Source organism: Alnus glutinosa, chromosome 1 (genome assembly GCF_958979055.1).
Source record: "Alnus glutinosa chromosome 1, dhAlnGlut1.1, whole genome shotgun sequence".
In the NCBI taxonomy this organism is placed as follows: domain Eukaryota; kingdom Viridiplantae; phylum Streptophyta; class Magnoliopsida; order Fagales; family Betulaceae; genus Alnus; species Alnus glutinosa.
The window spans coordinates 14,401,788-14,421,265 of NC_084886.1; the positions used below are offsets into that span (position 1 = coordinate 14,401,788).

Here is a 19,478-nt window from a genome sequence, read left to right on the forward strand (position 1 = left end):
TCACAAACTTTTTAAGATGTTTTCATAGCATCAAAACATTATTTTTGTTAAGTAATCAAGGGAATAAATGTGGAAAGTTTATTCTTAAAACATTTTCCTCATTTCAAAATCATTTCTTAATAAAAGTAGTTTCATATTTAGTAAAATTTTCACTTAGTATGCAAATCAAATTAATATGTTTTCCAATATAGTACAAGATATTGAAAAGCATATATTCATACATCATCGAGGATGGAAGCATACATAAGCATACATCACACAATATCAAAATTCACACAAAGTATTTTTTTAGAAAAATGATTTATACTTATAGCTCTTGTGTTATTTCTAAACTTCTAAGGTCAAGTCTTAAGGTCCTCAGAGCAAACTGCTCTGATACCACTCTGTAACGCCCCGCCTTTTTTCAAAAAGACGTAAGTGAAAATTTTTCGATTTTCACGTGACATTACTAAAACATCAGAGTTATAAATTGGTAGCGGAATATAATTTATCTAACAGACTTGGATTAAATAACACATCAGAGCTTTTAAATTAAATACCTCTAGACATTCATTAGAAAATACTTAGAACAAATACATGGAAACAGGTGTCCATAGTGACACAAGAGTATACATGGAAATTATTAGCAATCTTGTCAACATAAAATGCTATAAACACAGAAGACTACAAACAAAATACGAACTATGTATCTTTAACTTGAAGACCACTCGAGCTCTAATCTTTGTCTATAAACCTGCACCAATGTATATATATATATATATATATATATATATATATATATAGAAATAAAAACACAAAACAACCTAAGTGAGTCCACTGTTTCCCATAATAATATGAATGCTGATTTATTTAATAAAATACCACATAATGCAAATATGGTTTTATAGTCACGTATATACGCAATATATAATCCGTGGTAGCTAATCACAGTCATATATTAAATGTATACCTAACCATAAAACAGTAATATGACAGTTTTAAATGCAAGGCTTAATTATCAATTTTATGCACTCCTCTCGTGAAGGAACCAACGGTCCGGATTAGCGTGTCACGGGAGCCAACGGTCCCAGTTGGTAATACCATCAACACCCCAGCTGTATTAGCCAACTCTCACATTTATTAGTTTATTACTGGAATCCAAAGGTCCCAGCAGACTATGAGCCAAAGGTCATAACCCGTTTAGTTAATTTAGTGTCACGGAAGCCAAAGGTCCCACTGGCAGCCATCACCCCCCCGCTGCATACCAGCTTTGTTATTAACCATTTTAATTAAAATAGAAAATATGTAAAATCACATGCGCAAACAAATAAATAAAACAGTAAACATCATATTATGGAAAAATCCACCAGTTTCGTCCTCAGTAAGTATAGAGATACTTACAGTTCTCTGCTACAAAGAGAGATCCACGGAATAAAGACTGCACAGTTATATACATTTGATAATATATTAGTATAAAATACTAAGAACCTATTTGAACATTTTATCACTTTCGACTTACAAATCACTAATCCCAATTTCTAATGTCGCTTAGATATTATAACGGCATAAAATAGGTTAATTATATTACCACATATTTTATGCGGACATTATTACGGCATTTATTAATTAATATCCACAATATCCTTTTAAGTAAAACGGTATTATAAAAGCTTATCTGTTTTTGTACCAAATCAACATAGTGACTCGATTAATATAATTAATTGGTTTTATATTTTAAGAGTACCCAAGCGGTACAATATAAATAATCCTTATTTTAATCTTATTATAAAATTTGGGTGGAATAACGGCATTAGTGTTACTAATACCTAAAAATACTTTTAGAATTTTTGGCGGCATAACAGCACTTTTGTAAAATATTACTTTTTACTCAGGCATCACAACGGCATGCTTTATTAATTAACTACTCCGCTTCAAATATCCTGTTTTAAAACAAAATAAAACACTTTATAAGACTAGAATACTAATAACTTACAACATAATACAATAGCTTTAAAAGCCATAAAAGAATAAACTAAAACTTACCAAAAGTTAAGAAAATGGTGCACCACCGTCCAAGTGACAAAAATAAGTTTCTTTCCTTTATTTATTATTGTTTGCCCTTTCTTTTCTACTCTTATCTTTTCTTTCTTTCTTTTTGCTTGTTGACCGAACAAGAGGCCAAGGGAAACACATATGTAATAAAGAGAAATCAAAATAATAGAAATAGGAAGAACTTACGGAGAGAAAAGTGAGTCCTCTTCTTGTCTTTTTATTTTGTTCTTATCCTCTTTTTTACTCCAAAGACCACACACACAAGGAGAGGAAGAGAATAGCTTACGGTGGAGAGCTGAAAGGCTTAGAGTCCACAGTGAAGGTCGTGTACAGAAGAGAGGAAGAGAGAGGTAAGAACTTGGTTTTGTGTTTTTCTTTTCTTTTGACTGAAACAGAGAGAGGGAGAATTGAGAGTTTTTGTTCCTGTTCTGGTTCAAGCACTGACCGAAAGAGAGGAGGACAGCTGCTGTTTGGGTACCGACCGAGAGTGAGGGAAGAAGAAGGCCTAGAGCTCTTGCTCTTCCTGCTGCTGTAAAACCAGAAAAACACAGAGAAAGGAGGAGAAGTTGCAGAAAATGGAGAAAGAATGAAGAAGGAGATGTGCGAAGAACCAAAGGGGCTGCACCTCTTCTTTTATACAAACCTTGGAAGGTTCAGATCACTTTAAGCCATCCTTGATCAACGGCTGAGGACTTTCCAGGTGTGCGTTGAGTTCAGAATATCTCTCAAGAAGAATAAGAATCAGAGAAGGGGAGCTGCATCTTTCTTGGACGGTTGGATACATTTGGGATTGAGTAATCAATGGTTGGGGAAGATGGCAGGTGGTCGACGAGTGTCAAGGCCAGCTATGAAGCAATCATTACAAACTTAATATCTACTATCTCTAACCAACTACTTAGTTCATTTCTAACAAAAATGCAAATTGACTTATCATCAAGACTTGCTTAAGGACTAAGGTTGGGATTCAACGGTGCTGGGGTGAAAATATTGATGGGCTGAGTAACGTGTAGGCTGCCATGTGGACTGGGTTGTGAACGTGTGGGCTGAGCCTCGCATGGGTTGGGCTGGGTTTTTTTTTAAAAGATAGAAATGGGCCCACAAATGATATAAATGAATTTTCGTCCTATTCAGAGGTGTAATTTTTCGCGTATGTTTTCGGGTATTAAACGGAGTCCAAAAATTATGAAATTCGGAGGGTAGTTAGAGGACTTCGAGACGAGCGTTCTGGATTTTGAATCGACGAAAACGGAGTTCGTTTGACCCTATTTTCATTATTCCAAAGTTTAAGGTCCGTTTGAGTTTTTATCAAATTAAAACTATAAATGCTTCTAAATGAACATTTATTTTCATAAATATTCATATATATATTCTTTTATCATATTACTAGGTCTTAAATCATATTTTAATATATTTTATTCAATATATTAAAATATGGGGTATTACAGTTTTGGCTCTTCTAGGAACACGAAAATATGGCAAGCGATATGGAATCTTAAAGCCCCGGAAGTATATAAGAACTTTGCTTGGAAAATGTGTAACAACATTCTACCAACAAAGGTTAATCTTCAACGGAAGCATGTGGTGCAGGACTCAATATGTCCTATCTGTTACTCTAGTCCTGAAGACCTATGGCACGCCTTATGGAGTTGCCCTGCTGCGGTAGCTGTTTGGCAGGAGGGTACTCGCCATTTGCAGAAGATGGGGCTGACTGAGAGTGATGGTAATGGCGTGTTTCACCAATGGCGGTCACGCCTGGATGAGGAAGGTCTGCTTCTGAGTTTGGCTGTGGCCCGCACTATATGGCTTAGACGGAACGCCTTTGTTTTTGACAAAGTGTTCACCTCTCCAAAACATGTGATGTGCCAGGCGCAGGAAGCAGTCATTTTTTTCTTGAGCTGTCATGATCCATTCATTCCACTGGCTCCTCACCAAGCTCCTATAATTCCTCGTTGGTTTCCTCTGTCTGGGGTTTTTTGAAGCTGAATTGGGATGCTACTTTCAACAAGAGCTCGAGATTCATAGGATTGGGGCGGTCTTAAGGGATGAAAAGGGGATAGTGGTTGCTGCTTTGGCTCAGTTTCTCCCTAAGTCTCAGATCCTAGTATGGCAGAGGCTGTGGCTCTATGGAAAGCAGTCTATTTTTGCAAGGAACTGGGCTATGATCGGGTCATCTTTGAGGGTGATTCGTTACTTGTGGTGGAGGCAGTGGGGCACGAAGGTCCTTGCTAGCGGAATTTTGGACATATTATTGAGGAAATACGGACTCTTTTTGGGGGTTTCCATTCCTTTGAGGTAAAACATGTTAAGAGAGTGGCTAACCAGGCTGCACATGGGTTAGCAAATCTAGTGTTGTCATAGTTGATGGATTTTGTTTGGAGGGGGGAATGCCCCTTTCCAATTCAACATATTGTACTCGCTAAACAAGCTTTGGCATGATTTATAAAATTCCTAATCTTTCAAAAACTATTAAAAAAAAACCCGCGTATATATACTTTTATATATGACTTATTTTTGGAGATAGAAGTAATTTACACGCATGGGTTTTGATATCCAGCATATCTTGTGCTCTGAAAATATGTGTCCCTTTTTTTTTCTTTTTTTTAACACTCGAAATTAAGCTAGGCCTGCCTAGCTTCTCACTTGGAAGAGAAATTATTTAATGCAAGTAAACAGTTATGGATAAGGTCGAAGCTACGTGTAGGCTTATGATAGCGTGGGCACAAGATAAGGCCCCAAGTCCATTGGATGTACATTGTAGGAGTAATTGTATATGTCAAATATCCATATAAAAAAATAATAAAAATAAAAATAAAAAATAATAAAAAAGGTAGTTTTTAAAATTATTATTGGACATGTGATTAATCAAATGATAATTTTAAAAGTTACTTTATTTTTTATGGACACTTAATAAACACTTAATAGACATATATAATTATTCTTGTTTAATTCCAATATAATCATGCAATTGCATTAGTACATTCTTTTTCTTTTTTCTATTCAGATTCATTAAATGTTATGTTAATACCTCTCGTCTGTATTATTTAAATATTTAATTAATATTTTTTTTTTTTAACAATTTAAACTTTAAAGATAATGGTGATTTAATATCTTATTCGAACAAAGGTTTTTATGTACAAAACCTTACTCAACAATTTAATCCTCATTTTATGTTTTAAAAAAAAATCCATGCGTTAATTAATTTCATATGTAATAATAAATGTTAAATTATTAATTATATAATTAAATTCACACTTAATTACATGCACATAAAATACTCAAAAAATTGGATTAGGGTATCATATGATTAATCTATAGTAAAGAAGTATTCTATATGTTTTGTAACATTGATATATGCAGGTTATATTATCTCGCGTGAGCCAAGGAAAGAAAAGATAATATAAAGAAATATTAAAACAGAATAATAAAATGAAGACAATAGATTTTATGTGATTTGGTCTATGACTTGTATACACAAGATAAAGTCCAAAAGACTATCTTATGCTCTTAGTTCTCTTGATATTTTTAAAATACATAAGACTCATATTTATAGCAAAATTGTGATAGATAAGTATGATAATCAAATCAATTTCATATATTCTTTTACCAAAAACAATCGCAACTATTTGGAGAATATATTCTCAATCAAGACCTCTAGTACTGAAAGTCGAAGACCTTTTGGCAATGTTTCTATGTCTATTTTCATTTTCCTCTTTTACTAGTGAGGTTAGGAATAATTAATGGTAGGAAGCCTCATTTTTGTTTATTTCGAATCTCTCTTGTATTTGCTTGCAATTTCTTTATATTTATCATTAGAGGCAACGGATTTTTCACATTACCCACCAAAAAAAAAAAAAAAAAACTAATGTGCCTTTTTTCGATCTCTTTACCATGCATGTATAATGACTTAATATTGTCCACGTACGTACATGTCAAAATTTGTTCTTGGAGTAAATTAAGTTTCCAACGGCTGCTTACCATATATATATATGCATAACGCCTTAATATGGTCCACATGCATGATACATGTCAAAATTTGTTCTTTGAGTTTACCACGTACCTCCATCGGCTCCTTACCACTCCATTTTGGATCTAACTTTGCACCGGTGGTTCAACTTTACGACGCAATGAGACCTAACAGTACCTATCACATTAATGAATCGTAACCGGAGGAGATGTGAAGTGTGAACCTTATTTTGATTTGCTTTATAATCTTACTGTGTACCTGTGTGGAACAAAATGAACCATATATCTTTGATCTTTTGACACGTACGTCCACTGCCACCAGTATAAAAAGGTATCCATTCTTCTTGTTTTGCGCCATCAAAAATGTCTTCTGCATACTTGCCAGTACTCTACTTGTTCCTTGGCTTGGTGGTTCTCACCACTCCAGCTCTTGCTGATTACTCCAAGCCTCCCAAATATGGGCACAATAACCCACCTGTTCCTATTTACAAGCCTCATCCACCGCCGGTGTACAAGCCTCCTCCAGTCGAGAAGCCACCACCGAAGTACTACAGGCCACCAACTCTACCTCCTATAGTGGTAAAACCACCACCTTATAAGAGTAAGCCACTACCACCTTATAAGCGGAAGCCGCCACCACCTTATGGACACTTCCCAGGACACCCTCCGGTGGACAATGTCGATATCCCATACAAGCCGCTTGGAAAAGTGTTCCCTCCTCCGTCACCATATAAGAAGCCACCCACCCCACCCTACAAGCCGCCTAGAAAAGTGTTCCCTCCTCCGTCACCATATAAGAAGCCACCCACCCCACCCTACAAGCCGCCCTACAAGCCCCCACCATCAGTTAACTGATGGAGTTTATATATATATATATATGAAAATGATAAATCAGATGCTAGAAATAAGAGCATGCAGTTGCCAAGTCATACTATATATGCATCCAGAAAATCATGTACCCCATGAGCTAGCGTATCCTAGTTTCTGTAATGTAAATTAAGGAACGACTGCCTCCAGCAGCGTTATTCTATAATATAGATTTCTTTCTTTTAATGTGTTTATGCTTTCTGGCTTGCTATAATACACTAAGCTCAAGAAATTTCTGAATTTTCTCCGCATATGAAAACTTTCTGCGTTTTGATATCCAGTAAATTAAATATGTTTTCGGTAAGCCGGAAGTGAGCTGATAGTCAAGAAATGGTCTTAGTGTACTTACATGATAATTTACAACGAAGCTGATTTACATGTATCAAGCAAGCAGCTATTTATAATTAATTAAATAGCTAGTAGCCCTAAGGCCCGTTAATAGAGCACGGTTAAGCTAGGTTCTTACACATGGCTGCAACCCTGCAAGGGACATTCCATTTGGTTAGCAATATAATGCAAGCGTTTCCTTTAATTTCTTCATATGCATCCGGCACCAATAACGTATGGTCCAGCTAATTGACACCCCTTGAAAAAGGGCAAGAATTATATGTAATTACGTTCAGCCTTTTGTGGAAAAAATGGACCCCAGCTACTCCAAATTGGTTCAAGATCAACTTTAACACTGTTATTAGTACACTACAAAAATTGCAATGGTGACGTACATTATTAAGATAATTTCGCAAATAATTAGCCCTTCTTCTCGTGCTTTTGGTAAAGCTTTAGTTGATCAATTAATTACTTCTCTAGCAGTTTCTCTTTAGATTAATCATTTTATCCTTGAAGGAGGCTTAATTATTGTTATTATGGCTTCACATAATCCTCTTTATCATTTAAGACTGGAGAATCTCTTCTCTAATCTCGGATATCATCGACCCAATTCCAGCTTTTTCCTTTTGGGAAACTCTTAACAAAAGTACAAACTTATGCGCCCACTATGTGACAAAATGAGCCACTACCAAATCACACTCTAGGCGCATTCCCACCTATCCTTCTCATTTCCCCTCTATCCAAATTGTTAGTGGAAAAGACCCAGCCACCTTCCCTCTTGTAATTTATTTTTCTTTTCTGTTTGTTTTTGGATTACATGTACCTACCAAAAATATAAAAAAATTGATAAGGTTTTTTAATAATAGTAAGAAGTGATTGATGTGATATAAAGTAAAAAAAAAAACTTGTATAGAAAAGTGAAAAACTTTTATATTATAGTGATTTTTTTTATTTGAATAGTAATACAAAATGATTGATGTTAAAAAGTGAAAAAGTTTTGAAGTTGACATTTTTTTAGAGAAGTAAAAATAAAGAAAGTGTAGTTACCAAACAAAACCAAAATTTTTTAAAGAGGAGAGAATGGTCGAACTAGTAAGTACGTACAATAACGTCAACGGGACAACAATGGCATCAGCAATTCGCCTTTTGATTAAGAGAAATAAGATAAATACATTTCCTACGTATACATATTTTACACATCTTATTTTCAAATCTACCATTGAATTTATGTGACTCAATGCGGATCCTACAAATTTAATGATGAATTTAAAACTTGATTGTAATGAGATGTATTAGGTATCTTTAAACTAAGACTTAGAGGCCATGTTGAGATAATGGATTGTGAAAGCTATTGCAACCTTTTTCATGTTTTCCTGTTGAGAAAAGCACTTTGTGGCCGGTTCTTCTCCGGATACTTTATGAGATGGAAGAGCTTTTGCCAAGCCCTTCTGGCCTGTGCGTTTCTAGAGACAAGGTCATGTGGCAACCAAGAACATGCAGTCTGATAACCAGATCGACTCTGTGTTCATCAAAAACTGGTCCACGGAGAAATTAAGGTAAATCTTGGAGTCTTACATGTTTACTTGTATGGCTTGTCATTCATTGATATTAATTGCCTTTTAATCCATCGCTTGGTGCAAGCTTGAAGCAGTGTCTATACCTTTGAACCTATTTCCATGTGATTTGGCAATGAAGGCATTTTAATCATGCCATTCACTGGTACCTTAGCACTTGCTTTATTGATGAACAGCAGCCGTACTTATAATGCTATTCTGGCTAGGTTTCCTTTTGGATGCGTGAGATGTGTTTACTTATTAAAAGGCATGTAACTTTTGTCAAAATTTTGGACTTCTAAAGGTTGAAGTCTGGCTTTTGAGTACCATCTTGGTGAAAATCGAACTAATTTGTTAAACTTGTAGATGCTTAAAATCCTAGCCTCAGAAGTGTCTTTATCAAGTTGTTTCTCAGACAACATAGGATATTAGAATGTGTTGTCCACCAAAAGTAACATAATTGATATCATATATATATTTGCACTGACGCATAAGTTGATGTTCATAAATGTGACCCTTTATGCTAGACTTGCATGTGTTAAACGACACTGCCGTCAAGATTCTAATGATTTGTTTCAAAGAGATTGTAGTCTCTACTATTTTTAACAGGGATAAGCAGTGATGACTAGTCGGTGGAGAGTTAACTAAGCAATTTCTACCTTTGTTGTTCCATACATCTCATACTGGAGTAGTGGCACGTGTAATGAATTTAATTAACAAAAGGAAGAATAAGCATATGAACAAGGTGTTTACCTGCCTATGGATACTTCGATTCGGTACTAAGTTCTTGCTTATGAGGGGTGCTACACATCCACCCCTCATCCCCCTCTCATCCTCCCTTTTTATTAAACAAATTGATTTTAATGAAAAAGTAGTCCTCTGATGTCACATCAGAGACTACTTTTTTTATTAAAATCAATTTATTTAATGAAAAGGAGGGAATGAAGGGGGGATGAAGGGATGTTTTTTAGCATTTCCCCTTGCTTATTCAACGTTCAAGTTCAATGTTAGTTGATGTTTCAATACGCATCCTTGACACCTTGAACACTTTTGTTTTGGGGGTATAATTGTATTTGTTTTTTTTTTTTTTTTTTTTTTTTTTTTTTTTTTTTTAGAAATCATCATGCTTCTTGTTAGAATAGTTTTCAAAGGTGATGTGTGGATCTTTGATTCGCCTTGTCCTTCGTAATCTGCAAAGAATAAACAATACTTCAAAGGAGGGTTTCCCGACGTCCCCTCTTCGATGTCTAAGTCAGTGAACAATTTTGGAGAGTATATTGAGAGTCGGGTTTTTAATATATTTTGTACTTGGGGTAGCAGCCTATTTATAAGCATATAGTTCTGAGAGTACTTAGAGTGCTCTAATGCACTTCTATTAGGAGCCTCTTCCCTATATTGTGTGGGGTTTGGACTGATCCTCCTGCATTTTAGTTTGAGTAGGACACTTACTCTTCATAGAATATTTGAATAATGTATCTTATCCTGTGTGTTCCAGATATAGCCTTCAAGGTGTTACAGGACTCTATTAAACCCTAGTGACTGAGCGGGTCAAGTTGGGCCAGCAAGATTAAGTAGAATGTAATTTCTCCAACACTTGTATAGAATGTAAATTGTTGTGATTGATAATATATATATGTTAGTTGTTGGTTTTTTTTTTAGTTAATTATATTATTAATATATTAATATTATAATACTTTTTTATTTACTATGATTTCAATATTTGCATTGTTTTTTATATTAAATTTATAAATTTTTTAAACGATGTCAAAGAAGATACCGGTGATTGCAAACAACGCCGGTAAAGCTTATACCAGTATTGGCAAACTAGTGATGCCTTGTTGTTAGTCGACCAGTCGGTAAGGAAATTTCGGCCTACGAGTATTGGGATATACTTTGCCCAACAGTATGTATCCCAATATTGAGCAACAAACACCAAGTATATATTCAAATGTTTTTTTCATCTTGCCTAGCGCAGGGACATTTTTTTTTTTTTTTTTTTTTTTTTTTTTTTCAGTGTGTTACCAAACTAATGAACATGGGTGTACATGTTACCGAATATTAACGGCTCGTATTTGCTACATGCACAAGCGAATGTGATTAGTAAAAAATATTTTTCAAATATACATATGCAGATTACGGTTTTAGAGTATGTGGCTGTGGTTATTAACTGCATCGCTATACTATATAAAACAATGGCTTGCATTTTTTACGGAGGTTTTGATAGAAATCAATAACATAATTAAGAGATCCTAAGAATCGCTGGAGTTGGGCTTTCTCAAGGATTTCATCAGGAAACTTATCTGCAAATTGGATTACTCTGCTAATTGGACTTATTCTCGATTGATAGATATTGTATCCAAGAAATCAGATGTTGGTTTGAATAGACTTAGTTTGAAGGAGTACATCTCTGTAAAACTCAATAGGCTTATCTGGGTGGATTGCTGGAAAATACCAAAATTAATACCAAAATTACTTCATTTTGAATTAGCTATAGATTATGTTTAGGAAAAAGTACACATAACCCCCTCAAACTACCACTCAATTGTCAATGTACCCCCTCAACTACCAATTGTGTCAATCTCCCCCTTTAAACTACCAGAAAATGTCAATGTCCCCCCTAAGACCAACAAAAAGACAAAAATTACCCTAATTTTTTTTGAATAAGACAAAAATGTCCTCATAAATTAAAAAAAAAAATAAAACTAAAACTAAAAAACTTAAAAAAATTAAAAATTAAATTAAATTAAATTAAATAAAAAACGAAAAAAAAATATTTAAAAAAAAAAAAGAACAAAATTTTTAATTTTTTTTTAAAAAAAGTAAACAAAAAATAACTGATTTTTTTTTTTTTACAAAAAAATCAAATGAAAAAAATAAAAAAGAAAAACCAGTTTTTATTAAATTAAAAAACGAAAAATAACAAATTTTTTTAAACAAAAAAAAAAAAAAATAACAGAAATTTATTTATTTAAAAAAAAATAAAATAAATGAAAAAAAAAACCAGTTTTTATTAAATTAAAAAACGAAAAAGAACAATTTTTTTTAAAGAAAAAAAAACGAAAAAACAAAAAATAACTGAAATTTATTTATTTATTTTAAAAAAATAAAACAAATGAAAAAAAAAAACCAGTTTTTATTTAATTAAAAAAACGAAAAAGAACAATTTTTTTTAAAAAAAAAAAAAAGAAAAAAAAAACTGAAAATTATTATTTAAAAAAATAATAAAAAACAGTTTTAATTTTTAATTTTTTTGTTGGAATAATTTTTTGTTATTTTATATTTTTTTAATAATTTTTTTTAGTTTTTATTTTATTTTAATAATTTTATGAAGGGCATTTTTGTCATTAGAGGGGACATTGACATTTTCTGGTAGTTTAAGGGGGGAGATTGACACAATTGGTAGTTTGGGGGGTACATTGACAATGATGTGGTAGTTTTAGGGGGTTATGTGTACTTTTCCCTTATGTTTACATTGGTTTGGTTGGTTGTGTTGTTTTCCGTGTAACACTTGGCCGAAAAGACAATTAATGTGAAATCAATATATTGTTCAAAGATATATTAGCCTAAAATACTAAAAATCGGCTTAAATTATTTTCAAAATTGTTTAAAATATGTCCTAATAGAGATCCAAAAAAGTCTGAAAGATTAAAATAGACCCAAAATGCCCATTACTTAATATGCAAATAACAATTATAATAACTGCGCAAATGCGGTTAGTAAAGACATATGTGTATGCAGATGCGAATTGTTAAAAGTAATATCTGCATTTTGCGGAAGCAATTACGGATGTTGCAATATTCGCATCAGCATGTACACCCTTACAGTAATGAATAAGAATGATCATTTCATTCTAGCTTATATTTTTAGTAATACTATTTTCTATTCCCAAGTAATCATAATCTCAGTGTTCGAATGAATAAAAATGATCATTTTATTCTAACTTCTTGTCTTTATGATAATTCTCATTCCTATTCTTAAGTAATCATATCTCAGTGTGTGCCAAACATACCTTTAGATGTAGAGGTTCATGCTACCAAATGCAAGAGAAAAAAACAAAGAAGAAGGGTGTGGAGGGAGCCACCTTCATGTTTAAGCAACGAGGCAAATTTTCACATTATTGGTATCTTCACCAATTGCCCACCGAAGCGAAGCTATTGTGGGCAGCACCATTTGCCTTTTCACCCAAACGATGACAAGGTCCTCGATCAAAGGTAAGTGTTTCAGAGTTTCAAACGAAAGAGAAATGATTCCTGTAGAATAGTTGTGCACATGTTGTGCAGGAGTATAGATACATGAGCATTCCTAGTAGCCTCACCAAAATAGTTTTTTAGCTATTTTTGTGAGCCAATTTGATGAAAATCCTGAAAATCCATTCCCAGCAGCCTCACCATTTTAACCAAAAAAATTTGATGAATGAAATTACTAACAAAATTAGATGAGGCATTTTCACTCAATAACTCACACCAAATTTTGTTTCACCTTTCTCTCTCACATGATTAGCACATTTTTTTTTTCCTTTTTTCTCTCATTTTCTTCTCCCATCTCCCATCTCTCACACGATAATGTCTTTATTTCATGGATATGAATGATTTTTTGTAAAAAGATTATATAGAGAAAAAATAAATAAATATGAAAAAATAATAATATTTAAATTGAATAGTGAATATTGACTAGTTAAAATGGTGAGGCTACTGGGAGAATTTTAATAAAGTGGCTCACCATAATAGAAAAAAAGTGATTTTTAGTTATTTTGGTGAGTAAAATTTGGTGAGACTACTAGAAATACTCTGATGGAGGTGGAATTCATGAAGTGGATCCCACCACATGAGTCACACCCCTTATATTTATAGTTGTATATATATTATGCATAATTATTGTGCAAGGATCACTCCTCCAAACCAAATGTTTATGGTTGTTTATTGACTCAAGTAGACCATGGCATTTCACGCTTACCCGAGAGGGCGATGGTAATTAACACTCATAGCCCTCACAGGATAGGACAAATGAAACAAGGAGCTAATGCAAATCATTGGCTTTAGTGCTACGCACATCTCTGATTTAACGTCAATACCGGAAATAAATAAATCAGGAAATCCCACTTTGCAAGCAAAAGTTGAAGTTGCCTCTGCTTTTATTATTATTTTCGTGTTGTGTTATTCAATGGTAATAAAAAAAATCCTGTGAAAAGTAGATTTTGTATAGCTTAGCCTAATTATTTTATTATGCAGCCTTAATCAAACAACTCAGCAGCCTTAGTCATAAAACTGTGCGGGTATAGAGGAACAGAGCGCGCATTTGCAATTTGCAAGCCTAGGAAGCACAACACTAAGAACATATGCAAAAGATAATTAAACATGCTCTGAAAGCCTTAATATGAGATTTTGTACAAGGTGGAACAATCCACTTCATTTGTGAAAGGCATTTTTCAGGAAAATAATATGTAGGATTCAAAAAGGCCAGGAGTAAAGAAGCAACATCAAACTTTCACAAAATATCATTCATGAGGTTCCTGTGACATTGATGACATGCATATCAATAATACACAACAAGTTTCTGGTACTCTTCACCAGAGATAGCTAATCCCATTTTACAACCTCAGGATTTACGATGCCACCTTCCTCCAAGAACACAGTCAACAAATTCTTCGAAAACCCACTCACAAGCGCCACCCCACTTTGCCTCGCAACCACCGGAGTCGACGACGAGTGCCTAAGGTTCCAAAACACAATTTCCGGCACCTTGTTGTATCCTCTCTCCCGGAACTTCCTCTGTATAATTTCATAATCTGTTTCCCATGGATTCGAACCATAATAATGCCTAGACGCCTGATCAAATTCCATATCACTGAAAACAACTACCCTCTTGATCAGTTGGTCTTCTGTCAGCTTGCCCTCAACCGCGACTTTCAAGATTTGGTCAAAAACTTTCTGGAAGTCTGTATTACCACCCCAATCCATCCTCCTTATGAATTGAGTCTTTTTCAGAAGAGTATCCCCCTGAATCAAGTGAATCTCAGGATGCGAACTAAACGTGATCACTTTCCCCTTCCAAGGCTCTTCACTGAGCTCCGAAACTAAAAGCCCCGGTGTGTCTTGGTTCTTAAGGAAATGGATGATGGTGTTGCACCGTTGCAAATGGATTTCAATTCTGCCCTTTTCTGGGTTCAGGTGCACGACATGCCACTTACTTGTATGTATAGGGAGGTTGGTGCCCGGATTGGTGCCTCTCTTGGGAAGGTGGATGAAGTGGATGTAACGGGTGATGGGGTTGCTGGGGACGGTGTTCGAGGATCCGTGTCCACCTTGATCTTACAAAGCCTCTTGAAAGAGGTCATTCTCTTCTTATTAATGGGAAGTCCATTTGGATTTCATTCAAATATGAGAAACTACCTCAATTTTGCTATGTTTGTGGTTGGATTGTACATGGGCAGTTCCGGTGTACTGGTGGTGCTGGTTTTCAGTTAAATGGCGTGTCTACTGTCAAAGGGTGGGGCAGTTGGATGCGGGCGGATGATCTGCGCTTTCGGCGTAGTTCTTTCGTTCCAGGCAATCCATGTGTTTCTTCTTCCTTACCTGATACTGTGGCTACTGGTTCGGGTGCGGTTCCTCCGGGGGTGCACTACAAAAAAAATTACAAATTGCCACGTGCATTTTGACACTTGTACAGTGTCGTACACGTGTCAAACAGTTTGACACGTAAATGTGCAAGTCACTAACTGCACAGTTTGACACGTGTATGAAAATACACATGTCAAACGGTTTGACACGTGTATTAAAATACACCTGTCAAACCGATTTTTTTAAAAAAAAAATTTCTAAAAATGTGCATTTTAAATAAATTTTTTATTTAATTAAATAAAAACTTCAATTTAGAATTTTTTTTTCAATTAAATTCTGTTATTGTTTATTTAAATTTATTTGGGTTAATAAATAAAGACATAGAGAGAGTAGAGAGAGAGTAGAGAGAGAGACATAGAGATACAGAGAGCGGCAGAGAGAGATAGGGAGAGAGCGAGAGAGAGAGAGAGAGACATAGAGATACAGAGAGAGATACACAAAGAGAGAAAGAGAGAGAGAGAGAGAGAGAGAGAGAGAAAAAAAAGATAGAGAGGAAGAGAGAGATAGAGAGAGAAAGGTAGAGAGAGAGAGACCGAGAACCGAACAGAGAGAGGTGGAGAGAGGGCGTCTCACCGGCGGGAAGGGCTGATGTGCGGTGGCCGGAAGCTGGCCGGTGCGGCTGTGACGGAGAGGGAGAGAGAGAGAGAGACCGAGAACCGAGCAGAGAGAGGTGGAGAGAGGGCGTCTCACCGGCGGGAAGGGCTGATGTGCGGTGGCCGGAAGCTGGCCGGTGTGGCTGTGACGGAGAGGGAGAGAGAGAGAGAGAGAGAGACCAAGAACCGAGCAGACAGAGGTAGAGAGAGGGCGTCTCACCGGCGGGAAGGGCTGATGTGCGATGGCCGGAAGCTGGCCGGTGCGGTTGTGACGGAGAGAGAGAGAGAGAATTCAGATCGGAAATGGGTAGCATCCTATATATATATATATATTTAATCTATTATTATATTATTATATTATTATATTATTTGAATTTTAAAAATTATATATATATACATATATACACATATATAAGCCAGCATTTCTCCCACGCAACTGTCCCAATCCGGGACATGTATTTAAATACACGTCCCCAATTGTTGAAATTTTATTTAATTAAAAAAAATTATATTTGGAAAAAAATAACAGTTTGACACGCGTATTAAATATGCGTGTCTAATTGTTGAAATTCTATTTAATTAAAAAAAATTATATTTGGGAAAAAATAACAGTTTGACACGTGTATTTAATACACGTGTCCAATTGGACACGTGTGTCCAATTGTTGAAATTCTATATAATTAAAAAAAAATTATATTTGAAAAAAAATAACAGTTGGACACGCGTATTAAATTGGACACGCGTATTTAATACACGTGTCAAATTGGACACGCGTATTAAATACACATGTCAAACTGTGAAGATGGTACAAATAGACACGTTTTTCAGAAGACACGTGTCTAATTGGACGCGTGTCTACAGTAACCAGTACTGTAGACACGCGTCCAATTGTAGTAATTTTTGTAGTGGTGGTTGCTTTTCCTGTTCCAGCAATTCCAGGTGGCCGTGCTTATCGGGGGTGGGGGGCGGTTAAGAGTTCTTTAACTGCTTCTATCTCTCCCTTGCAATATTCTCATGCAGATCTTAATGTGGGGCAATATTCTCATGCAGATCTCTCCCTTGCAATATTCTCAGTCAGTTGGGGCTCTTTCTACTGACGTGTGTCCAGTGGTATCAGGTTGTAGAGCCACGTCTTTAGTTGAGACGGTTGGTCGGGTGAAATTGACTGAATTACCCTCACTACAAGAAATTTCATCATTAGCGGCCACATTATTAGCGGCCAGTGCATAGTGGGGCCAATGCATAGTGGCCGCTAATAATACACTATTAGCGGCCAAATACAAGTGGCCGCTAATAGTAGTCGCTATTTTATAAACTATTAGCGGCCACCTAATTGTGGCCGCTAAAAATGGACGCTAATACACAAAATATTAATATTAGCGTTGAAATTCGGGTCGCTGCTGATAACTTGGTGGGGAGTTGCGGGAAATTCCGGGAAGCTATTAGCGGCGACATTAGTGGCCGCTAATAATCAACTATTGGATTATTAGCGGCCATTAATGTGGCCGCTAATAACTTGGCAGAAGCTGTGGGAAATTCCGAAAAACAATTAGCTAATAATAAAACTATTAGCGGCCACATAAGTGGCCGCTAATAATTGATTATTAGCAGCCACTTTTTTATGGCCGCTAATAGTTGATTATTAGCAGCCACTTTTGTCATGGCCGCTAATAATTGATTATTAGCGGCCACTAATGTGGCCGCTAATAACTTGGCTTGAGCTGCGGGACAGGACAGCAATTGAATAGGGACAAGACATCCCTTTTCTTTAGCCATAATACCGGGTAGGCGGATAGAAATACTATATTACAAGGTACGAGGGTTAGTGCCATAGCCCGGTATGAGAAATATCTAGGTCTTCCAGCCCTTATTGGGAGATCTAGAGTGTCTACATTTAAAGGGATTAAAGATAGGATTTGGCAACGTATTAACGGCCGGAAAGAAAAGTTTTTATCTCATGCCGGAAAGGAAATCCTCCTTAAGTCAGTCATTCAAGCCATACCTACCTATACTATGAGTGTGTTTCGACTCCCCAAAACTCTTTGCCGCGATATTAACTCTATGATGGATAGATTTTGGTGGGAGCATAAGGAGAATGACCGGAAGATGTCATGGATGTAGTGGAAAGGTTTGGGTCAAAATAAGCATTCAGGTGGTTTGGGCTTTAGGGATTTGGAAAGTTTTAATACTGCACTTCTTACAAAACAGTGTTGGAGATTCACTCAAAATCCTGGTTCATTGGCAGCACTTGTATTCAAAGAAAAGTATTTTCAAGGTGGAGATTTTCTGAATTCAACTCTTGGTTCGCGGCCTTCCTATGCCTGGCATAGCTTGTGGCAATCTAAACCAACTTTACAAGAGGGTCTCCTATGGCGGATTGGGGATGGTTCTCAAGTGAAAATATGGGGTGATAATTGGCTACCCTCTACTTATTTCCACAAGATTCAAGCACTAGTTCATATTTTAAGTGCGGACGCAACAGTCAGTGAATTAATCAACACAGAGAGTAATTGGTGGAACATACGATCTTGTTGAGAGCATTTTTCCTGCTGCTACGATGGAACAGATTTGTATCTTACCCATCAGTCCTAGGATGATGAGGGATCGGTTGGTTTGGGCGGGTACTAAATCGGGGCAGTTCACGATTCGAAGTGCTTATCATCTGGAAGTTGAGCGACGAGCTAGGCCACGGTGGAGTGCATCGGCTACGGCTTCTTCCCAGTCCATTTGGGAATTACTTTGGCAGTTGAAGCTCCCGTGCCCAACCCTGTTATTCATCTGGCGTGCTTGTAATGAATTACTCCCGACTAAAGAGAAGCTATATAGGCGACGTGTTGTGGAGGACCCATTCTGTCCTCTCTGTGGTAATATGGTGGAGTCCGCTTGTCATGCCCTGTGGGATTGTGCAGCTTCTCAGGTTGTCTGGTCCGAATGTTCACCTCGGATAAGTAAATGTAACTTTTCTGTAGTTGACTGTTTGTCTCTGTTTGAGCATTTGAGTTCCAGACTGGAGAGGGAAGAATTGGAGTGCTGGGTGTTTATGGCACAAAGAATTTGGCATAAGAGCGGATTTTTTGGGTGCTATGTGTTCGATGCAACGATATATCAGTGATCCTGCCACGGCAGAGGCTTTAGGTGCCCTTCGAGGAGCGGAGTTTGGGTGTTTTATGGGTCTTCAATCACTGATTCTTGAAGGTGATGCATTAGAGGTGGTCCTTGCTATACAACGAGATGATGAGGGGGCTGGATCGTATGGTAACTTAACATTGGACACCAAGGCTATTCTAGCGGGGGTTGTTTCCTGGACTGTCCAACATATTGGGAGAGATGGAAATCGTTCTGCTCACCACCTGGCTAAGTTAGCTGTGTCTAGTCAGTTGAATCTTGTTTGGCTTGATTCGTTTCCTTTGTGTCTTTCTGACATTGTAAACTCTGACTCTATTTTGTCTGATTATTAATGACATTCTATAGTTTCAAAAAAAACGTTCGTGAATGACAAGCCACGTGACATGAAAAAGAATTTCCAA

At 36.1% G+C, this 19,478-nt stretch overlaps 2 protein-coding genes and 1 long non-coding RNA gene across 3 annotated transcripts; 1 reads left to right on the forward strand and 2 right to left on the reverse strand.

The window, feature by feature from the left end:
* Nucleotides 1-611: 611 nt before the first annotated feature.
* LOC133858883 (uncharacterized) lies at nt 612-2,630 on the reverse strand. The gene is made up of 3 exons (XR_009898623.1): nt 2,218-2,630; nt 1,381-1,417; nt 612-733 (listed from the first exon to the last, which is right to left on the reverse strand). It is a non-coding gene; the product is annotated as an uncharacterized LOC133858883 (long non-coding RNA).
* Nucleotides 2,631-6,327: 3,697 nt separating this feature from the next.
* Nucleotides 6,328-7,047, forward strand: LOC133858701 (proline-rich extensin-like protein EPR1). The gene is made up of 2 exons (XM_062294172.1): nt 6,328-6,757; nt 6,821-7,047. Exons 1-2 carry the CDS (start codon nt 6,358-6,360, stop codon nt 6,847-6,849), a joined length of 429 nt encoding a protein of 142 aa, XP_062150156.1. The 5' UTR covers nt 6,328-6,357; the 3' UTR covers nt 6,850-7,047.
* Nucleotides 7,048-14,204: 7,157 nt separating this feature from the next.
* Nucleotides 14,205-14,842, reverse strand: LOC133858675 (uncharacterized). The gene has a single exon (XM_062294145.1). The coding sequence runs from the start codon at nt 14,696-14,698 to the stop codon at nt 14,318-14,320; it is 381 nt and encodes a 126-aa protein (XP_062150129.1). The 5' UTR covers nt 14,699-14,842; the 3' UTR covers nt 14,205-14,317.
* Between the last annotated feature and the right edge of the window lie 4,636 nt (nt 14,843-19,478).